This window comes from Neoarius graeffei, chromosome 26, assembly GCF_027579695.1.
Source record: "Neoarius graeffei isolate fNeoGra1 chromosome 26, fNeoGra1.pri, whole genome shotgun sequence".
NCBI lineage: Eukaryota > Metazoa > Chordata > Actinopteri > Siluriformes > Ariidae > Neoarius > Neoarius graeffei.
In genome coordinates, this window is record NC_083594.1 from 40,806,431 (window position 1) to 40,828,766 (window position 22,336).

The 22,336-nt window shown below is 43.1% G+C and overlaps 2 protein-coding genes across 2 annotated transcripts in view; one reads left to right on the forward strand and one right to left on the reverse strand.

The window, feature by feature from the left end:
- The window catches only part of ppfia4 (PTPRF interacting protein alpha 4), a 381,591-nt gene extending 377,374 nt beyond the window's left edge, over positions 1-4,217 (reverse strand). The window contains exon 1 of the mRNA XM_060910159.1: positions 3,969-4,217. Within this exon, the coding sequence (XP_060766142.1) occupies positions 3,969-4,217 (249 nt within the window). The remainder of the gene's footprint in view (positions 1-3,968) is intronic.
- Positions 4,218-6,990: 2,773 nt separating this feature from the next.
- tmem183a (transmembrane protein 183A) overlaps positions 6,991-22,336 on the forward strand; it is a 30,148-nt gene continuing 14,802 nt past the window's right edge. The window contains exons 1-5 of the mRNA XM_060910536.1: positions 6,991-7,206; positions 7,444-7,533; positions 7,773-7,937; positions 16,760-16,919; positions 19,662-19,842. Coding sequence (XP_060766519.1) covers positions 7,143-7,206; positions 7,444-7,533; positions 7,773-7,937; positions 16,760-16,919; positions 19,662-19,842 — 660 coding nt within the window. The 5' untranslated portion in view covers positions 6,991-7,142. The remainder of the gene's footprint in view (positions 7,207-7,443; positions 7,534-7,772; positions 7,938-16,759; positions 16,920-19,661; positions 19,843-22,336) is intronic.

Sequence of the window (22,336 nt, forward strand, 5' to 3'; positions counted from 1 at the left end):
GAAGCGTCATGGTACCAGTGCACAGGGATGAGAGTTTTCCGCTTTTCGGCGGATTTCCGCTTTTTCTGAGTGAAAATCGATATTATGCCAAATCCGTTGAGATGTTTTTTTCATTGAGGGGGGTTGGGGTATGTTCCTTCGTGATACTCAAGCGTACGACGATGTTACATGTTTACATTTTCGCCATCTTTAGTCTCGCTAAGTCTCGCGGTAGAATACGTGTTATCTACAATGTAATTGGCCAAAACATCGCTGGTGAGAGCATGATAGCCAATCATAACAGTTCTTACAAGAGTGTGGGAGAGAACAAAAGCCAATCATAACAGTTCTTACAAAAGTACCCGCATCGTTCTATTTTATCGAAACTTGCACATGTTCATCGTCGCTGCGCTTCAAAAATACGTTTCTCTTTCGTATCGGCTTTTTTACTCAAAATGCCGAATACAATTGACAAGCGAGACGAAGTGAAGGTACGTGAAATCGATGTTGGTATAAAAAACAGAGAGAGGACTGACAAGCTCTTGTCTTTGGCCAAAAGGCTGAAGAAGAAGTCGAAATGATTAAATGAAAATGAGAAGTGACTGTGAACTATAAATAATTGTATAAAGTGTACATAGACATTATCCCATAAACTTAGCATTCGTTTGATTTAATACATTGAACATGTATATGATGGTCAGTAAATCTGAATTAATGCTGACAGTTTTGGAAACTTAAATATTTTAAAATGACTTTGAAATCATATGCAACTAATGAGGACATACGGTAGGGTGACTGACCTCTCCCTAAGAAATTTTATTTAACATATGAACATTTTGATAATTAATAAAACTTACGTTTAATGTGAATTTAGTTTGTCATTTTTGTTGATCATAAATTATAACCATACCCTTGAATGTAGAATGTGATTTTATTTTGAATTCAACAATACTCCTATTGATTTGAAACATATTTTCATGTAAATATATAAAAAAGACAACAGATTTTTTTATCTACTACAGCTCAGATTGCAGGAAAAGTGGTTTGTAAGGCCTTATTTTTCAAAATTTTCCTGGGGGGGGGGGTATCCCTCCCAGACCCCCGGCTTCGGGCGCCATCTTGTTTTCTGCTTTTTTGGTGACCACCCACTCTCATCCCTGAGTGCAGCAGCAAAGTGATTGAGGGCGTTTGTTGTGATTGTGGATTTCCCGGGGTATTTCTGGTCTGCCTGAGTGCATCATGATAGCAAACTGGCCCAAAACACTGATTTTCCTTCAAAATATGCCCCAAACATCGCAAGGTTGAAATCTGACGTGATTTTCAGCGAGCGTCGGAGCAAAAAAATAAATAAATAAATACTGTAGCGTGGCGGCACGGTGGTGTAGTGGTTAGCGCTGTCGCCTCACAGCAAGAAGGTCCTGGGTTCGAGCCCCGTGGCTGGCGAGGGCCTTTCTGTGTGGAGTTTGCATGTTCTCCCCGTGTCCGCGTGGGTTTCCTCCGGGTGCTCCGGTTTCCCCCACAGTCCAAAGACATGCAGGTTAGGTTAACTGGTGACTCTAAATTGACCGTAGGTGTGAATGTGAGTGTGAATGGTTGTCTGTGTCTATGTGTCGGCCCTGTGATGACCTGGCGACTTGTCCAGGGTGTACCCCGCCTTTCGCCCGTAGTCAGCTGGGATACGCTCCAGCTTGCCTGCGACCCTGTAGAAGGATAAAGCGGCTAGAGATAATGAGATGAGATGAGATACTGTCGCGTGTCGGCAAATTGAAAGCATGTTGGCATGAAATTAAAGCCGTAAGTATGGAACAACAGCGAAGTGTCTATGAAAAGTAACTAGTCCAGATGTCATGATTCTCGCACATACATACTGAATAGTTCGTATCCACACCACAGCATAGCTTGAATTCTCAAATCTGACTGGTCAGAAGGTGTTGCTTGTAGTAATCAAGTCCAGGATTCGGACTCGAGTCTGACTCATGCCCTAATTTTAAGAACTCGTGACTTGACTTGGACTTGAGCACTGATGACTCGGACTTGAACCCGGACTCGTGCATTAACTGCATTCGGACTCGTAAATTGGAGACAAGGACTCGGATGTTTTCTTTATTTTTTGTAACATGGCATAATAATTTGGCATAAGATATTTATAGGTAAGGGCGGCACGGTGGTGTAGTGGTTAGCGCTGTCGCCTCACAGCAAGAAGGTCCGGGTTCGAGCCCCGTGGCCGGCGAGGGCCTTTCTGTGCGGAGTTTGCATGTTCTCCCCGTGTCCGCGTGGGTTTCCTCCGGGTGCTCCGGTTTCCCCCACAGTCCAAAGACATGCAGGTTAGGTGAACTGGTGACTCTAAATTGACCGTAGGTGTGAATGTGAGTGTGAATGGTTGTCTGTGTCTATGTGTCAGCCCTGTGATGACCTGGCGACTTGTCCAGGGTGTACCCCGCCTTTCGCCCGTAGTCAGCTGGGATAGGCTCCAGCTTGCCTGCGACCCTGTAGAACAGGATAAAGCGGCTACAGATAATGAGATGAGATATTTATATCTACATTAATTTTTGTACTAATTTCATGCAAGAGTGTCACACCTGTGCGCCTTGGTAGTGCATCAGACAGATTCTCGGGCGTGCTCTGGACAGTGCACGCGCCAAGTGGACTCTCGCATGCGCGCCGTAAATGACTCGCACCTGCACAGGATTAAGGCGCAATCAGCGTGCCTATATAAAGACTGTAAAACCGCATTTACTTTGCGAAGTATTGAGCTGTGTTGCAGACACATTACCGAGCCTTATTTCCTTGTTTGGTTTCCTGATCCCTGATTTCCTGTTTCTCGTCTTTGATTCTGCCGAGTCTATGCTAGCCTGTTTGTGCCTCGCTCGACCTATTGCCTGTTTCACTGTTTTACGATTTTGCCTGCCATTCTGGATTGTTTACCTGTCTTCACTTGTATTAATAAACACACCTTCTGCACTTACATCCGTCTCCCAACCATCTCTGACAGAATACTTTGCACTCCCTGACAAAAAGAATGCACATTCACCTGTTCATACGTCATGTTCAGGAACAAACTAATGTTAACGGCGCTAAAACAGACACCGTCAAATGGTGCAGTTGGAGTGCTGTTCTCGGACTTGACTTGACTTTTTTTTTAATGACTTGGACTTGACTTGGACTTGAACACTGGGGACTCGAGACTGGACTCGGACTTGAGATTTAATGACTCGACTACAACACTGGTAGTAATGCACTTGTTATAATGCATTGTCATTTCTATAGAAATCAGAATTCCCAAATTTTATCTCTAGGATCAATAAAGTACATCCATCCATCCGTCCGTCCATCCATCTATCCATCCATCTATCACAGTGGTTTGTGTGGCAGCATTAAATATAACCATAACCTATTATAGTTGATGGATCATTAATGAATCCATTAAAAATGGTCATTGTTGGCAGATTGCTGGTGTAACTGGAATAAAACTCTCTGGCTATACTGTTGGAAGAAAACAAGCCACTTTAGTGTGATACCTCCACCATGTGGTAGATGAATTGTCCATAACAACATGTCCGTGGTGTTATATCGTGTTGTATACATAGTTAAAGACTAATTTGACTCAAGATCAGTTAACGAAGAACTGAGTTTTAAGGGATTCATGTAAACACTCATTGTTACTGAATCATTCCTATCTGTTTATTCACATTTCACTCTCCCACTTTCACTCAGATCACAACTTGGGACACATTTCCCTACCTGAGATTTTGTCAGAATTTGAGTTCAAACTGGTGAAAGCTAGACCTCCAGGAGCAATTCTGGAGATCCCATGGTGCTGATCAGCAGTTACGAACCTTTCTGTTTTGGAGATCAATTCAGAAGAAGTGATCAGGTTCATCTAGAGACAGTTCTCCAGGAGGAGGGCTGGAGATTCTGTGATGTTGAGACTCCTGCGTAACTACATTTCTAAGCCACAAACCCACTCCCTCTCACGTGCACCGTTTTACCTGTGGCAGCGATGAGCTGATCTGTCTCTGGAGAGCATCCCTCTCGTGAAGGGCTTCCTGAAGCTTTGCCTGTGACTGTACAAGAGCATCTCTGGTCTCGCGCAACGACTCCAGCAGCTTGTCTCTCTCGTCCAGCATGTTCACCATCAGCTGCTCGAAATTGGACTCCCCGTCCGAGCCATTCTGAGAACCTCTCTGGGAACTCGTCGAGTCACCCTCGCTGATGGTCGGCATCACTTCACACATCATTTTGCCAACCTTTTTTCAGCAACCTACTGAGAAATCTTGGTCGAACGGTTTCCTCAACGGGCTAGACAAGGTGATGCTGTCAAGACAGGTGGACAATCAGTGCTTGGTATCACTCACTGAAGATACTGCTTTAACATTCGCATGAGTTGGCAAAATAAAGGCAACCATACTGATTGTACTTTCCTGTTAATTTCAAAACCATGACTTTCTCTACACTACTTGACCTTTAGTCATTCCATGGGTGTAGGCTTGCTCCACCCTGACACTCTCCATCCTGGTGCCAGAGATCCGTGGCATTTTTGACGGACAGATCAGTTAGGTGAAGAGAACATCAGCCTGCATGCTCCAGCCGCTTTGAAATCGTGCTGATTTAACGCCCACCAGTTGCAGTAATTATCGCGGTTATCGTGTCCATCGCATCCTCCAGATCCCTTTGCCATCTGCCATCCGCCACGAGCCAACTCCTCCTCCTCCTCCTCCTCCTTCAGGCGCACAGGAACGCAGCCGATCCGCTATCTCCACAATAATAAATACACAGCCTAGATTCATCCACAATGCAGAAGGACACAGAGACGCTATTCAAAAGCCATCGTGCCCATGGAGAACCGCATGTCAGTCTGCGATCGCTCCAAAAATAGAAAGAAAAGAACAGACCAGACCAGAAAAGAACAGAACAGAAACCACCCGGTGTGTTCCTCACATCAGCACCACGAGAGCACTCTGGCTGTCATGTGCACTACACACTAATCTGTCAGGAGTGCAGGACTGAAATAGCGGCCTGCACAGCTCCCCCTGGTGGCACCTTTCTCAAACTGCGCCAACTGGATTTCCGTGCATCACTTCTCCTGTAACCTAAATAACAATATTATTTATATATTTGTACATTTATATATTTATATCAGGGGCGTGGCAGGAGACATCAGTGTGTCCGGGTGGCAGCTGCTCTACTTGAAATAAGCATTGCATTCCCAAATCTGACCTCAAGTCCTATGACTTGACAGATATATTACTCATTGGGCATGATTTAATAAGTCATGTGCATCATATCAATCACTTGTTATAAGTGATCAAGTCTCTGAATACAGTATTAGGAATTGCAGAACAACATTCTGGTGATATTCTGTGCTCATGAAATGAAATCTGATATTTAAAAAAAAATGTCCTTGATTAAGGTTGTTGTTTTTTTATGACTGTAAACCTATTCGTGCCACTGGATTATATTGATGCTGATATACTGGCATGCTTAATTAGACAAAATTAATTTTAAATAAAAAAGTTTCAAAAGGGGCGGCACGGTGGTGTAGTGGTTAGCGCTGTCGCCTCACAGCAAGAAGGTCCTGGGTTCGAGCCCCGGGGCCGGCGAGGGCCTTTCTGTGTGGAGTTTGCATGTTCTCCCCGTGTCCGCGTGGGTTTCCTCCAGGTGCTCCGGTTTCCCCCACAGTCCAAAGACATGCAGGTTAGGTTAACTGGTGACTCTAAATTGACCGTGAGTGTGAATGGTTGTCTGTGTCTATGTGTCAGCCCTGTGATGACCTGGCGACTTGTCCAGGGTGTACCCCGCCTTTCGCCCGTAGTCAGCTGGGATAGGCTCCAGCTTGCCTGCGACCCTGTAGAAGGATAAAGCGGCTAGAGCTAATGAGATGAGATGAGAAGTTTCAAAAGGTTTTAAAAAAATGCATGCATTTGGAATTATATTCATCTGGAAAAACTAATACATGCCTTTATCTCTAGTAGGGTTGATTACTGCAATGGCCTTTTCACAGGCTTGCCAAAAAAGACCGTCAAACGACTTCAGCTGGTTCAAAATGCAGCGGCTAGGGTTCTCACACGAACAAAAAGAACAGAGCACATTACTCCAATTCTAAGGTCCCTTCACTGGCTTCCAGTAAGCTACAGAATTGACTTGAAAGTATTGCTGCTGGTGTACAAATCTCTAAATGGTACAGGGCCCAATTACCTCTCTGATATGTTGCAGCGGCCTAACCCAATCAGATCTACCAGATCAAAACAGAAAAATTTACTATTAAAACCAGTTGTTAAAACAAAGTGTGGTGAAGCAGCTTTTAGCTACTATGCAGTACAGCTATGGAACCAACTCCCAGAGGACATTAAAAATGCTCCTGCTGTTGGCAGCTTCAAATCTAGGTTAAAGACCAAGCTGTTTTCAGATGCTTTCTGTTAAATAATTAATATTGTCTTCTTTACATTCTTTATAATCTTTACTTCTCTGCATGTTTTAAATTTACTTTAACTTTATCCTATTTTATTCTTTATTCTATTCTGCTGGGGGGTTTTTTTCTCTTCTCATCCTATTTGAACTACTACTTCATTTTATTATTTTATTTTTACTATTGTTTAATTCTTATTTTCTTTTAATTCTTTTAATTAATTGTTTTAGAATAAAAATAAAATTATTTTATGTAATTTTATTTCTCTATTGTTTACTGTTTTTGTTTTTACTTCTGTAAAGCACATTGAACTGCCATTGTGTATGAAATGTGCTATATAAATAAACTTGCCTTGCCTTGCCTATTACTTTGGCTATTCAGGAAGTCGTGGTTTATGTTTCGTTCTATTATTATTATTATTATTATTATTATTAGCCACTCCTTTAATCCAGTGTCCTGTGAAAGATATATCTTGAGATGACGTAATCGAGAATGCATCCAGACTTTGGTTCTGAAGAGCCGTCGCTGATTGGTTGTTTGAGCTCGGACGTAGCGCGCGAGCCAATCGTTGTCGCGCGAGAACTCCGAACTCTCGCGTGAAAGTACGTGAGCGGAAAGGTTAGTTCCATGATGGCTGAAGATCCCGGAGGAGCTTATTTCAATTTCTCTTTCATTTTTCTCCGTTTTTCGTTACCTCTGCTGGAAACATGGCAGGGCAGACAGTCACGGTAGAAAGTCACAGACTCGCGTCGTCGCCATGCCCAAGAAAGGGAACAGAAAACGGCTGAAATTTCGAGCCGACGATGTTTGCTCGGAGTCAGGTATTCTGCTAGCTAGCAGTCAGTGTTAGCTCTCTGGCTATTTACACGCAAAGCTGTCTTACAGACGCGGATAAAATAAACTCCTCAGGTTTCCCTCAGTGAATCCTGTGTAATTAGTGTATTTAGGAAACATTTTGACCTCTTTTACGTGATGTTTAATTTTGAATGTAGCTGGTTAGGCTAACAAAATGTTATGTGAATGTCACTTCCGGTTTGTGTTGTTATGTCACTTTGCAGTAACGGTGGCTGACTATGCCAACGCTGATCCTGCCATTGTCAAGTCGGGAAGACTAAAAAAAGCTGTCGCTAATGCGTTTGAAAAAAAGGGTAAGCCATAAGACAGTAAAGGAGGCTGAATCTCAGTGCAAAACAGCTCTGTGATCTCTGGAACAGTTCAGTGAAGTGCAAATTGATTTGATTCTTTTTAGTGAGTCGAGTCATGAATCGACTCTTCGTCCAAGCTGTCTAATAAGAATCCAAAGGGTAAAAATGTGTTAAGTGTTACATTTTATGGAATTAACTTTAAAAAAAAAAAAAAGATATATTGGTTGACATTTTTGCTTCAGTAAAGCTGCTGTGTGGGTTGGAGGCTTCGCAAGGTCCTGTACAGGAAGTTCTGTCATCAGCTGATGAGGTTAAAGATGTGAATGATGGCAGTGAAGAGCTGGACTCTGAAGAAGGTGACGGAGAAAGCAGAGGGTCACGTAAGAAGAAGAACAAGAGACACAAAGGTAACAATGCTTTTGCTGCTAGTAGGGCTGTGCCGATAGACGATGCCATCGTCCATAGACGATGCCATCGTCCATCGACGATGGTGGTCATCCATCACGATGGAGAGCCACCATCGTGATACCACGCCCCCTTCTGTCATAATCATGCATATATGGTATCATCTGGGCCTATTTAACCTAAAAAGTTAGTTTTTTGCTAGTTTAGTTAGTTAGTTTTGTTTAATAAATATACTATATAACATATAATTATATATAAATACATAATTATATAAATCATTATAAAGTAATATCCTATTACCGCTTGTTCACGGTGCAGGGACGTGCTAGTGAACATAACAAATACAGTATGCTACTAATAATAAATTTTGACTTCATTTTTTAGCCTACACTATACTTTTAATGTAAAATTTGTCATGTTGTTCCAACAAATAGCCACTATTAACGACTTCAGTCGGGAAATATTGCACCCCAAACGGCAGTGAAGCGCAGACTTCGGCAGAAGTCAAATAACTTTTTAATCTGGTAAATAGGCCTACTTTCAGACACAGAATGGTCCACTCTAAGCCATAATGTCAAACCAAATGGAAGAATGAAGGTGATTCTGACAAATGTAAAGACAGTAAAAAAAAAAACCAATATTTAAATCATGATTTTAAAAGCTGGTGCAATAATTCAAACACTAATAAATTGGAAAAATTAGCGCGTTCAAGTGCGCACTAAAGGCCGAAACGCATCTTCAATTGATATGGTGTAAATAAACAATGAGTAATAGCTTAAGTGTAGTTTCTTCTCATAGTTTGAATACTAGTCTTTCATTGTTAGAGCAGATTAATATCTTGCCGTGATCAGTGAGTGCTCGGGGAGGTTCGTTTCCACCTGCGCTTTGCGCAGCTCATTTCTCCGAAGCCAGCTGTGCGCAAACGCAGTGTTGACTGCTCGGCAAACTCCAAACGCTCGGTCTGTCCTGGCACTCTGTTGCGCAAGCGAGTTGGTTATGGCCAGGTTCAAATTGTGCCCAAAACAACTTAACCACGGCCATTTCAATTGCCTGATGGCTGTGACAATATTCGCCCCGTTGTTATACAGGCGATCTTTTTCTCCTCTATTTTCCATTCGGCAAGTGTCTCGCGCAATGCGTCTTCTAAATTGTCCGCTGAATGTGTCTCTGGCATGAAACTCATCTGCAGGCATTTGGACTGCATTGCCCACTCTCGGTCCACATAATGTACGGTAGCTGACATATAGGGCATCATGTTGCAGCTGGACCACATATCCGTTATCAAGGCCAAATATTCCACATCACCTAGTGCTTTTTTTTCTTTACGTGCCAAAGCCTCGGATGAGTATCTAATACTTTTAATAATAATATATTTAATAATGTGGTATTAAAATCCCCCCCCCCCGATATGATCATCCATCACGATGTTTGCACTGTAAACATCGTCGATGCCAATTAAGGGGGCATCGCACAGCCCTAGCTGCTAGCCATGACTTGCACAACATAAACATTCAAAGATTCTTTGTCAATTCACTATATATCCAGGCCATATTGGAGAATCGAAATGCCGTTTCTCTCTCACCTTACTTGTAAAAAAACATAACTATTACACACACACCAAACAAACAAAGTATATATAATTAAGAAAAACAATATATGTATGTTATTTAGCAGCTGGGAGGTCCGTATCGTGAAATACCGTGACCAAGGTCTTGAAAGTACTGATCGAGGCCGAGGTCACGGTATTTCACCATACGGACCGACCTTAAGCTGGTAAATAAAATGTATATATATATTTTTTTTTCTTTACCAAATTCTGACAGAAAACGAGAGCGCCCGAAAGGGAAAACCGAGCCGAGGTGAGCCGGTATTTTGAATCCTCATTCACGGCTGTAATGCAAATTGCTTCCTCCTCGGTATACAAGTGCACTTCCATGGCAGGGAATAAGCTACATTTTGCCGCCTATGTAGTCCCCTATTTATACAAATAGGAGTCATTCAGGATTCGGCCATGTTTTTGCTCGGCGTTAGGAAATTACAGGTTTTAACTTTTCTCCTGAAATGTTTTCTTTTATTTCTTCTTCCTCAGGGTAGTAAAACTCGCTTTCGCTGTGAACACTGTCGTTATCGCTATCCGTGATGTAAAATTAATGCTATTCTCCTGAGAAATGCGGGCAAAAATTTATAAGATTTTTGATAACCTTATAAATCTTATTTTTAAAAAAAAGATAAACGTTGACCAAAAAATGCTACTATGTTTGTTGTTGTGAACGAATAAGTCGCCAGAGGTCCGTACCCTAGGATACAGACCCGCTCGCCAGCCAATCAGAGCGCAGGATTTGGACCGCGAAAAAAAAAATAGATAAAAATACACTCTAAAATCAATGTACAAAATAGCAGTAGTGCAATACAGTACAGTAACGGAGAAGGTGCTGGAAGAGCAGCTTATGGGGTGTATATGACAGTAGTGCAAATGGGCAATAGCAGCAGATACAGCAGGAATGCTAATGTTTGTGGTGTGATGTGCAAATGGATGAGGTAGTTTTCTTGTGTGAATGAATGTGTTGCAGACCAGGGGTAGGGGGTAGGTAGTGGACAGAGTTCAGCATCCTGACAGCCTGGTGGATGAAGCTGTTTAGCAGTCTTGTGGAGCAGGCCCGGAAGCTCCGGTACCTTTTCCCTGAGGGCAGGAGGCTGAAGAGTGAGTGTGAAGGGTGGGAGGTGTCACCAGCGATGCTGATGGCTCTGCGGGTCAGACGGGAGTGATAGATGTCCGTAAGGGAGGCCTGAGGGGTACCGATGATCTTGCTGGCCGTGTTCACCATGCCTTGCAGAGGCTTCTGACAGGAGGCACTGCAGCCTCCGTACCACACAGTGATGCAGCCAGTGAGGACACTCTCAATGGTGCCCCTGTAGAATGAGCACATGATGGGGGGGTGGGACTCGTGCACTCCTCAGTTTGCGGAGGAAGTAGAGGCGAGTTTGAGCCTTCTTGGCCAGTGATGTGGTGTTGTTGGACCAGGAGATGTCCTCAGCGATGTGCACCCCTAGGAATTTGGTGCTGCTCACCCTCTCCACTGCAGCACCATCAATGGTCAGAGCAGGATGTTGTGAGTGACCTCCCTTGAAGTTGACTACAATCTCTTTGGTCTTCTCCACGTTCAGGAAGAGATTGTTGTCTTTACTCCACTGGACCAGTTGGCTCACCTCATTCCTGTAGTTGGCTTCATTGTTGTTAGTGATGAGACCCACCACAGTTGTCATCCTCAAACTTGATGTGGTTGGTGCTGTAGATTGGGACACAGTCATGGGTCAGCAGGGTGAAGAGCAGCGGGCTAAGCATACACCCTTGTGGTGCCCCTGTGCTCAGCATGATGGTCCTGGAGGTGCTACTGCTGACCTGTACGTTCTGCGGCCTCCCTGTAAGAAAGTCCAGCACCCAAAGAGAGGTGTTGGGTCCCAAATGTCTGAGTTTTTGTATTAGCTGCTGGGGAACGATTGTGTTGAATGCCGAACTGTAATCCAAGAACAACATTTGCACATTGGTGTTGCCCGGGCAGTGACCTTCCCGCAATAAGGGACCCTACCTTATTGTCCGTATGCCGGAGGATAGTGAGTTGTATTTCAGTTGTACTAAATGTAAACATGGCCTGTAGTGCAGGAAGGAAAGTGAATGGTCAGTAGTCATGTTTTGGAGAGTAAACAGAATGATTCGTGGCAGTGTTGTAGTCGAGTCACTAAACCTCAAGTCCGAGTCATTAAAGAAAATTTCAAGTGGAGTCCGAGTCAAGTCGAAGAACAAGACTCCAATCGCACCATTTGATGGTGGCTGTTGCTGCCTTTATGCGAAACCGTCTCTGCTACTGTGTTGGACTAACGTTACTGCTCGACGGTTGTTGCTAAAACCTGCGACATGGAACAGGACATGACACATTATCGCTCAGGCAGTGACCTCCCCGCAATATGGGACCCTACCTTATTGTCCGTATGCCGGAGGATAGCGAATTGTATTTCAATTGTAGTAAATGTAAACAGTGGTATCATGTGAAGGACTGGGGCATAAAACCCAGGATGAAATAAACAAAAGCAAAGAATTTAAAATATAGCAAATGTCAGAGCAAACATAGAAGACCAAAGAAGAAATAAATATTACACATACACTTGTTTATTTATTTCTTCCCTTTTCTTTCTTCAGATTATTCTTAACTAACTAGAGTATGTTATCCAAACTATACCGTGACAGGACAGCTAAGGTAAGATCATGACAAGAGTTCTACAGTGGTGCTTGAAAGTTTGTGAACTCTTTAGAATTTTCTATATTTCTGCATAAATATGACTGAAAACATCAGATCTTCACACAAGTCTTAAAAGTAGATAAAGAGAACCCAGTTAAACAAATGAGACAAAAATATTATACTCGGTCATTTATTTATTGAGGAAAATGATCCAATATTACATATCTGTGAGTGGCGAAAGTATGTGAACCTCTAGGATTAGCAGTTAATTTGAAGGTGAAATTAGAGTCAGGTGTTTTCAATCAATGGGATGACAATCAGGTGAGACTGGGCACCCTGTTTTATTTAAAGAACAGGGATCTATCAAAGTCTGATCTTCACAACACACGTTTGTGGAAGTGTATCATGGCACGAACAAAGGAGATTTCTGAGGACCTCAGAAAAAGTGTTGTTGATGCTCATCAGGCTGGAAAAGGTTACAAAACCATCTCTAAAGAGTTTGGACTCCACCAATCCACGGTCAGACAGATTGTGTACAAATGGAGGAAATTCAAGGTTGTTGTTATCCTCCCCAGGAGTGGTCGACTGACAAAGATCACTCCAAGAGCAAGGCGTGTAATACTCGACGAGGTCACAAAGGACCCCAGGGTAATTTCTAAGCAACTGAAGGCCTCTCTCACATTGGCTAATGTTCATGAGTCCACCATCAGGAGAACACTGAACTACAATGGTGTGCATGGCAGGGTTGCAAGGAGAAAGCCACTGCTCTCCATAAAGAACATTGCTGCTCATCTGCAGTTTGCTAAAGATCACGTGGGCAAGCCAGAAGGCTATTGGAAAAATGTGTTGTGGATGGATGAGACCAAAATAGAACTTTTTGGTTTAAATGAGAAGCATTATGTTTGGAGAAAGGAGAACACTACATTCCAGCATAAGAACCTTATCCCATCTGTGAAACATGGTGGTGGTAGTATCATGGTTTGGGCCTGTTTTGCTGCATCTGGGTCAGGACGGCTTGCCATCATTGACGGAACAATGAATTCTGAATTATATCAGTGAATTCTAAAGGAAAATGTCAGGACATCTGTCCATGAACTGAATCTCAAGAGAAGGTGGGTCATGCAGCAAGACAACGACCCTAAGCACACAAGTCGTTCTACCAAAGAATGGTTAAAGAAGAATAATGTTTTGGAATGGCCAAGTCAAAGTCCTGACCTTAATCCAATCAAGATGTTGTGGACAGACCTCAAGCGAGCAGTTCATGTGAGGAAACCCACCAACATCCCAGAGTTGAAGCTGTTCTGTACGGAGGAATGGGCTAAAATTCCTCCAAGCCGGTGTGCAGGACTGATCAACAGTTAGCAGAAACGTTTAGTTGCAGTTATTGCTGCACAAGGGGGTCACACCAGATACTGAAAGCAAAGGTTCATATACTTTTGCCACTCACAGATATGTAATATTGGATCATTTTTTCTCAATAAATAAATGACCAAGTATAATATTTTTGTCTCATTTGTTTAACTGGGTTCTCTTTATCTACTTTTAAGACTTGTGTGAAAATCTGATTATGTTTTAGGTCATATTTATGCAGAAATATAGAACATTCTAAAGGGTTCACAAACTTTCAAGCACCACTGTATGTCCGTAACAATTATTCCCGTCTGTGATGGGACGGATCTGACCGTGAGTGAAATGTCCCGTCTCAGGTTTTAGTAATCGTCCTGCTTGACTGCCCCATTTTAGTTAATAAGCTACAGATAAAAAGCTAGTTCATCGCTCAGTAAGCCTCACTATCAACAGGGCAATGAACATAGCGTGTCACTTCCTTCTCTGGGTGGAGTCTTGCCAAATGATTTGAAGTTCGAGGTCGTCCCCGTCGTCTCCTCGATAGTTCTTCTACATATGGAACACACAGCAGTGCGGTGGTGTTGTGTGTGTGTGTGTTTTTTTTTTTTTTTCTTCTTCTTTCCCCCCCACTGCACGAGAAGTCTTTATAAGCAAAGCGGGCAATCCTGGGGTTTCTCTCCAGGCATTTTTAGCGCCATTAACGTTAGTTTGTTCCTGAACGTGACACATGAGCAAGTCTCGTTCTCTTGCATGAAATTAGTATAAAAATTAATGTAGATGTAAATATCTTATGCCAAATTATGTTTCAAAAATAAAGAAAAAATCCAAGTCCTTGTCTCCAATTTGAGTCCGAATGCAGTTAATGCACGAGTCGAGTCACAAGTCCTTAAAGCAGATACACAGAACCTTTTATTTTTAAATAAATTTGAGTGGATCATATCTCCACCCTTGACTCTTGTATGCTGCATAAGTGAGAATAAAAAAATATATATATTTTTGAGAGTTAAAATCGACCGCAAAGTTGGCGTTTGAGCTGCCCCGCTGAGCCAGCCGTGCCTGAGTGCGTGACGTCACAGCGGTAACCGGTTTTAAGGCCGAGGCCTTTTACAGCTATCGACCAAAGTCATATAAATAAAAATTTATGGTGAAAGTAAGAAATACCGTTACCAACTTGTTCAGCTAAGACTGATTTGACTTCAGTGATTGTGGGTTGACTCTTATTAAAACAGGGTAGGTGTTATAACTTATGCAACATACATGTACATGCATGCATTTTCACTGATAACGTAAAAGGCTAATTAAATAATCAGATGAACTGAGACAATCACATTCTGAAGCAAATTAAATAATCTTATACCGATAACTTAAACACACAATACAGGTTACATGTATTAATCTAAATGCAGGTAAACGTGGGGGGGGGGGGGGGGGGGTGTTGTTGTGTGTGGGTTTTTTTAATATCCAAATGAGAGTCTGCGCTTACCTGTCCTTGTTCTTGCTTCTTGAAGGCTGACCTTGTGGCCAATTGTTTTTGAAACAATCTGACTTTTTCAGTTTAGAAATAAAGATGGCTGCTCCACTCTTTCTCTCCATACTGTGTATTCCGCCATTACTGCTTGGCTCAGGCAATTACTAAAACCCGGGACGGAACGGGATGTCACCGGTTTTAGCAACAACTGCAGGGAGGTCACTGCCCGAGCGATATGTTCCGTCCTGGGTTTTAGCAACAACCCTCAGCTCACTCCGGGAGGACTGGTGCAACTGAGCTCCCTTGAAAAAAAAAAAATACTTTTCATGTTTTGTTTTTCTTGATTTGTTGGTACTGCGCCCTCTTTCAATACAGGCTTATAGCCAACGCTCCTCAACAGATCAGAGGTTTCGTACAAGTTTTCAGTAAAACGTGCAGCGCAGAGGAGAGACCACTTCATAGGCGCCCAATCCGTGAATTTCTCTCAAAACGTGTCCAAATCTTTGCAGTTTGAACATTCTTGGGCCATGAATGCAATGTAAATCCACCTTCTGTCATGTTGCTGTACCGGCCAGCAACACATCTACGTGGCATGGCGATAAATTAGCTCAAAATGGGGGATCGGAGTTGCAGTCAGCTCTGTGTTTTAGTATAACGGAAATGGCGATGAGACCGATAGGCTTCCTGCTGTGACGTTACGGACTTCAAGGTCATTCACTCGGATGGCTAAAAAATTGTAGCCTGGGCCCGCTCATCCTAAGCGTGACGCAACACGAGGGCCTGTTGCGAGCTTAGTCTGGCCAGGCAAGCTATCTCCAGCTCTTCCAAGCTCCAGAAAAATCGGGAGCCAATCAACTTTGAGCATCTCCAACGGCCCTGGGTAGAGGCGTGTTCAAGGCACTGACGTAGTAGAACTGCGACCGGAAGCCATAGATTGTTTACAGAATCATGCTGTATTGAAAGCATTCAACGGGAAGTTCTCATTGAAAACGGAGCAAAGAGCAGCCCTGGAGGTATTTATTGAAAGGAAGGCCGTTTTCGCCTTGCTCCCGACCGGCTTCGGTAAGAGTTTAATCTACCAGTTAGCCCCGCTGGTAGCCAAATCAATGGGGCTCAGCGAGAATCCTATCGTCGCGTCACATACGTCAGAGGAAAGAGTGATGTGATTGGTTTAAGCTTCGTCACAGCCTTTTCTGGCTTCGACCAGTAGCAAACTGAGGCATTTCAGGGAGGCGGGTCAACCACGGGCTCTGGGAAACGGTTGGGCTGAATATCTTGGCCAGACCAATAGCTCGGAGAGCTTTGAAGTCGCGTTAGCCAGACTAAAAAAATTGCTATATTAGATTTATTAACGCTTAAAACTATTCCTGTGCCATTCTTGAGGTCTCAAGGCATTTATAAACGGAAGTGAGGCCATAGTTCTGCGTATATGCTTTAAAATTAAGGCACAAGTCGGAATCGAGTCCAAGTCCTGGACTTGAGTACTACAGTACAAGCCTGATTGGTGGAATGCTGCCATTAGAAAGCTTGTGTCCTGATATTGACAACTACATAGGGCAGCAAATAAATGATGCCTAAAAATACTGTTTAGTGCCCATGCAGCCTTTTCAAAAATGAATCACTGGGGCCATAACAGTCTTTGTAAAACTAATTGAGGATTCGCTAGTCTGCTAAGGAAATAGACTTGCAGAGAGAGCTGCAGTGTTTGTGTGTGTGTGTGTGTGTTTTTTAAATGATGCCTGTCTCAATTTGGTGTCTGTGGTGTATGTTGTAGAAAATGGCGAAGGTGCAGATGGAGAAGAGTACCCCATTGACATATGGTATGTTCTTGCTGCCTACATCCGGCCTGAAGACGTCTGCAAGTTTGCACTGATCTGTAAGAACGCTTGGGCAGTCACATGCACTGCAGCATTTTGGATGAGACTCTATAAGAGGTAGGGCAATTGGGTCAAATAGATTATATAATGTATGAGCTTTGAGCACCTTTTATGTACAATCAGTTCTAGTAAAACTGTTTATTTCCAGTATAAATAGCGAACCGTGCTGTGGATCAGTAATATAGGCTTGTTTTGTAGCAGAAGTGAGTAGAAGGTCTCGAAGAGCAGCGGTAGGTGAAAACAGGAAATGATTTCTCTTTTCTTTAGAGAGTCTGTAAGCTTTGTCATAAGTCAGGTAAGTTTAAAAAAAAAAAAAGACATGCCATTTCTTGAAGAATCCAAATCAAGTTTATTGCCAAGTACGTTTTCATATGAGGAATTTGCTTTGGTGAAAGCTTGAAGACGGCTTTACTGTGATCTTACGAATGTTGGATAATCAATACAAGTTATTCTGACCGATTATCATTAGTGTCTAATGAAACCGTTCTATCCTTTGAGCGTCGTCTCTTCCACGATGACCCCGCCCGCGTTAAGAAGGCGCAAGGGACCATTAAATGGTTTGAGTATGAAAACGATTTGGTGGTTTAATAGCCAGAGCTGGTCATCAGGAGCAGCAATTCTTCGTTTGGAGCTCGTTTGCTTTTATTTGTTTATTTATTTAACATTTTGGACTTTCGGAAAACGGCAACGTGTAAAGAGGCGAAGTTTGAAAATTTATTTTCAAAGTGTACTGTGGGTTTAACTCAGAATTAAATCGATGAGGAGGGTGAGTGTGAACTGCTGGGTGCGGAATAGGATACGGAGCAGTTCACCTTGATTGTTCGTAGCTAATCTGATTCCTTGCAATTTCTTTGACAAATGCTAGCAGCTTTCAATGTATTGTTTGTTGCCATGGTGCAATAACACGCCACCTGTTCTAAGAAGAAGAAGCAGCCTTATACCCTGTCCACACTAGGGATTTTCAGGGATGTGATTTTTCCCCGAATTCGCGGAATTCCGCTTTTTTCACCTCAAAACTTGAAAAAAAAAAAGTTTCCGATTTTTCCCTCAAATCCACATTCGTATCCTATTCGTTCCGACTTTGTTTGAAAGATGGCAGCCTCGGATTTGCATCTTTATGCCTCGATCACGGAGGCTGCCATCTTTCAACTCTTTGTTTAAAGCGAGCGCGTTCATTGGTTGTTACAGAGCGATGGGCCAATCACGTACCTCGTTTCATCTCATTGACGTAATTACGTCATTTACGCAATTACGTCATTGAGATGAAACGAGGTACGTGATTGGCCCATCGTTCTGTAACAACCAATGAACGCACTTGTTAGCTGTACGTAAGCTCGCTTCAAACAAAGAGTTGAAAGATGGCAGCCTCCGTGATCGAGCGTAAAGATGCAAATCGAGTTAAAGAAATCGACAGAATAGTGAAAAACAAGTTCCGCTGGGAATGGTTGGAGAAAGAGGTTGCTACAGACGTTGGACATAAGACTGTGAGACATTTGTTCAGCGATTTCGTTCTTTGGGGAGAGGGCAGAGGTCTCTGGCTGTCAAGTTTGGGGATACTGGGAGCTCCCCTGCCCGAGCTACGAACGTCCAAAGTCGGGATAGAAACGAAACCTAAGCGGAGCACCACGGCTCGCCTCGGAGCGAATTACGTCCCAAGGCTAGCGGGCCCTGCTCGCGCTGGTTCTATTGGGGGGGGGTGAGTGAGGGAGTGTGTGTGTGTGTGAGAGAGTGAGCGTGTGTGTCAGAGTTGCATGTTGACCATTAAATTGGCTTGAATTTGTTAATCATGACAAGTTTTTTCTTGTGTATTTTGCTTGCCATTTTAGTACAATTTTTAAGTCAGAAAAACCCAGGAGCTTCAGGGGGGCCTGCGGCCCCCAGACCCCCGCCTAAAATTTTCAGATAATTTCACCAGCCCCAAATCACATCCCTGGATTTTGTACCGATACGAAACTACTTCCGTACCGCAACACCTGTCCACACTAGCAACTATACCGGTACTGTAGTGGTATAACTGTATCGGTACGAAACCCACAAACGTATGGGTTTCTTATCAGTACTGTAGCGCTTCGCTGTAGTGTGGACAGATGAAGCGTCTCTGTATCGATACAAATATAATGCGCAAAGTCACACACCTCAATCGATGTCTTCGCTGAATAAAATAGTGAAGAACGGAGATTCATTTGTTTCTTTCTCAACTGCCTCGTGCGTTTTATACGATTCGACTGAATAAATGACCACCAGAAATACAGACTGTACACTGACAACAAAAAGCACACGCGTTGTTTCATCCGCCATATATTCTCGGAAGGAAGTTACTCGGTAACCATGGAAACATTTCGCGCACGCGCATTTCAACTACCGTGAAAGAAAACCGCAAACATTTCTCGCTAGTGTGGACAGATGCACTAAACTGTACCGGTATACTTTGTATCGATACAGTTATACCACTTTCGTACCGGTATAAGTGTGAACACAGCATTAGAGTTGGTCAGTTTCTCCAGAATGGTCTGTTTTCTTTGTGTGAATTGTGCAGAAATCGGGAAACTGGTGGAAGAAATAGAATATGGTGGGTTTTTTTTTTTTTTTTTAAATAATGCCAGTCAGTCTTGATTTTTAAAATATTTAATGTTGACCATTATCCTTCTGTTGACTTACAAAAAGGTTTATTTAATTGGCTTTCATTGTCTGCAGGGGGTCATTCTTGTTGCACTCCTTTTTCTTGTATTGTGATTGACAATATGATGTGCTCTGTATAACCATTTAATTTGTATTCTTCCCCCTCTCTTTCTCTATAAGACACTACAGTCTTGATGCAGACCTCCCTTCTGGCCTTCAGCCTGGCTCTCTTTTAAAGATGAGTTGTCTCCGTGCCCGTGTAATCCGCTCCCTCTTTCATCTCTATGAGCCGTTCAGCCTCCGGGTGTCCAAGAGTCCACTGCTTCCCGAATCGACTCCAAGCAAACTGCTCAATTCCAAGGTTCGTAACAGAAATAATGCCTCCGAGCTGGGGTCAGGGAGCGCACGTGACCCGACGTGCAGCCAAAACAACAGTCTTTACCAGTCATAGCTAGTATTAGCAAACTAGCTAGTCTGGGCTGGGTTTCCCGAAAGCCTCTTCAGGCCAAGAGAGTCTTAAATTACTTCTTAAGCTCCATCATCAAGCTAACATGATTTTCCCGAATAACGATCGTAGCCTTTTAGTTTGCTCTGAATTTACGAGAGACGCGGACCACTCATTCAAAACAAAGAACGACTCGCATGCGCCTCCGAGGGACTTTAACAGTCAACGGGGGAAACTGGTGTTGAATCTGCTGCCGGGGTTAAATTATTTTTCCAAGTACATAAAGTTAATTATTAAATAAATATATTTGTCATGTTTTACGTAGGGGCGGCACGGTGGTGTAGTGGTTAGCGCTGTCGACTCACAGCAAGAAGGTCCGGGTTCGAGCCCCGTGGCCGGCGAGGGCCTTTCTGTGCGGAGTTTGCATGTTCTCCCCGTGTCCGCGTGGGTTTCCTCCGGGTGCTCCGGTTTCCCCCACAGTCCAAAGACATGCAGGTTAGGTTAACTGGTGACTCTAAATTGACCGTAGGTGTGAATGAGAGTGTGAATGGTTGTCTGTGTCTATGTGTCAGCCCTGTGATGACCTGGCGACTTGTCCAGGGTGTACCCCGCCTTTCGCCCGTAGTCAGCTGGGATAGGCTCCAGCTTGCCTGCGACCCTGTAGGACAGGATAAAGCGGCTAGAGATAATGAGATGAGATGTTTTACGTATATTTCAGTGTGTTATGGAATTATGTATTGATATCGCCACATGTTAATCAAATTTAACTCCATGAGGCGAGTGATTGATTAATTTAGTGTCATAAATAAGACACATTTCTGCACCTCTAACTTTGTGTGCACGAGAGAGAGGTTTTGATCTGTGTGTCATGTGTACCCTAGGAGGTTGAATTGATCTGAGGTCAATTCAACCTCCCTAAGGTACACACGACACAGATTAAAATCCCTCTCTTTCTCTCTGTGTGTGCACTTAAGCGCGAACATGACCCACTTTTTATATCATGATTGGAGTTAATATATATTATTTACCAGCTTAAGGTCAGTCCGTATCGTGAAATACCGTGACCGAGGTCCCGATATTTCACGGTACGGACTGACCTTAAGCTGGTAAATTTTTTTTTTTTTTTTTCCTTTACCAAATTCTAACAAAATGAGAGCACCTGAAAGGGAAAACGAAGCAATGGCGAGCTGGCATTTTAAATCCTCGTTCACAACTGTAATGCAAATGGCTTCCTCCTCGGTATACAAGTGCACTTCCATGGCAGGAAAAAAACTACATTTTGCTGCCTATGTAGTCCCCTATTTATACAAAATTGAGTCGTTCAGGATTCAGCCATGTTTTTGCTCGGCGTTAGCAACGGTTACAGGTTTTTAGCTTTCTCCTGAAATGTTTTATTTCTTCTTCCTCAGGGTAGTAAAACTCGCTTTCGCTGTGAACACTGTCGTTATCGCTATCCGTGCTGTAAAATTAATGCTGCTATACTGAGAAATGCAAAAATAAATGTTGATGACAAATTGCTACCGTGTTTGTCGTTGTGAACGAGCGAGTCGTCAAAGGCAGCGCTCGAAACTAACGGTGTCCCGGGGACCATAAAAAATGTCATCGGGACACAAAATTATTATATCTGGGACAATCCCGGGACAATGGAAAAAAATAGATCTAGAAAAAAGTTCTACATTAATATTATTTACAAAGCCGTAACACATACGTAGACATTCACCTAATTTGTCAATTTTAATTTTAAAACGTTAACAGCGAAAAATACATTAGTAGCTACACTTTCGATGCCCCTGCATCCGTAGGCTACAGAGCAGCGCATTCTGTTCGAGAATCTTCGGCCAGTGTCCGCATTATATGGACTTGGAATGGAATTGCTAGCACGCACGCTGCGCCAACTCTTGCCAGAACAAAAATGCTTAAGTGGTTGAAGCGGACCGACCGCGGGGAAGAAACTGAAAGCCCAGACATAACGTCTCCGGGACCTTCAGGATCCAAAGTGTCATCGCCTGGTCTGCAGGCAACGCGAGCAACTGAATGAACTTAATGAACACTGTTAGACACGTTATAAAATACAACAGGAATGATGTGGATGATATTGACGGAAGATACCGTTCAACAGAATAAGTGAGTTTTCTTGGTGTCTTTCTAGTTCAGAAAGTTTAGTCAGTCAGCAGCACAACTAGGCTCGGACCTGGCACTATGCTGATGTTGCTAACGTTTGCACCCGGCAGCGAAAGTTCATAAAATGGATAACGGAAAGTTCATAAAAATGGATAACGGTAATGGTGAAAATTATAAGTTGGCCTTATAAGTGCCAACAGATATTCAAGGTACAAGTAGATGAAATGAACATAAAAGGGGTCTTATTTTCAACTAAAGTGTACTGCAGATGTAATGAGTTGAAACATTT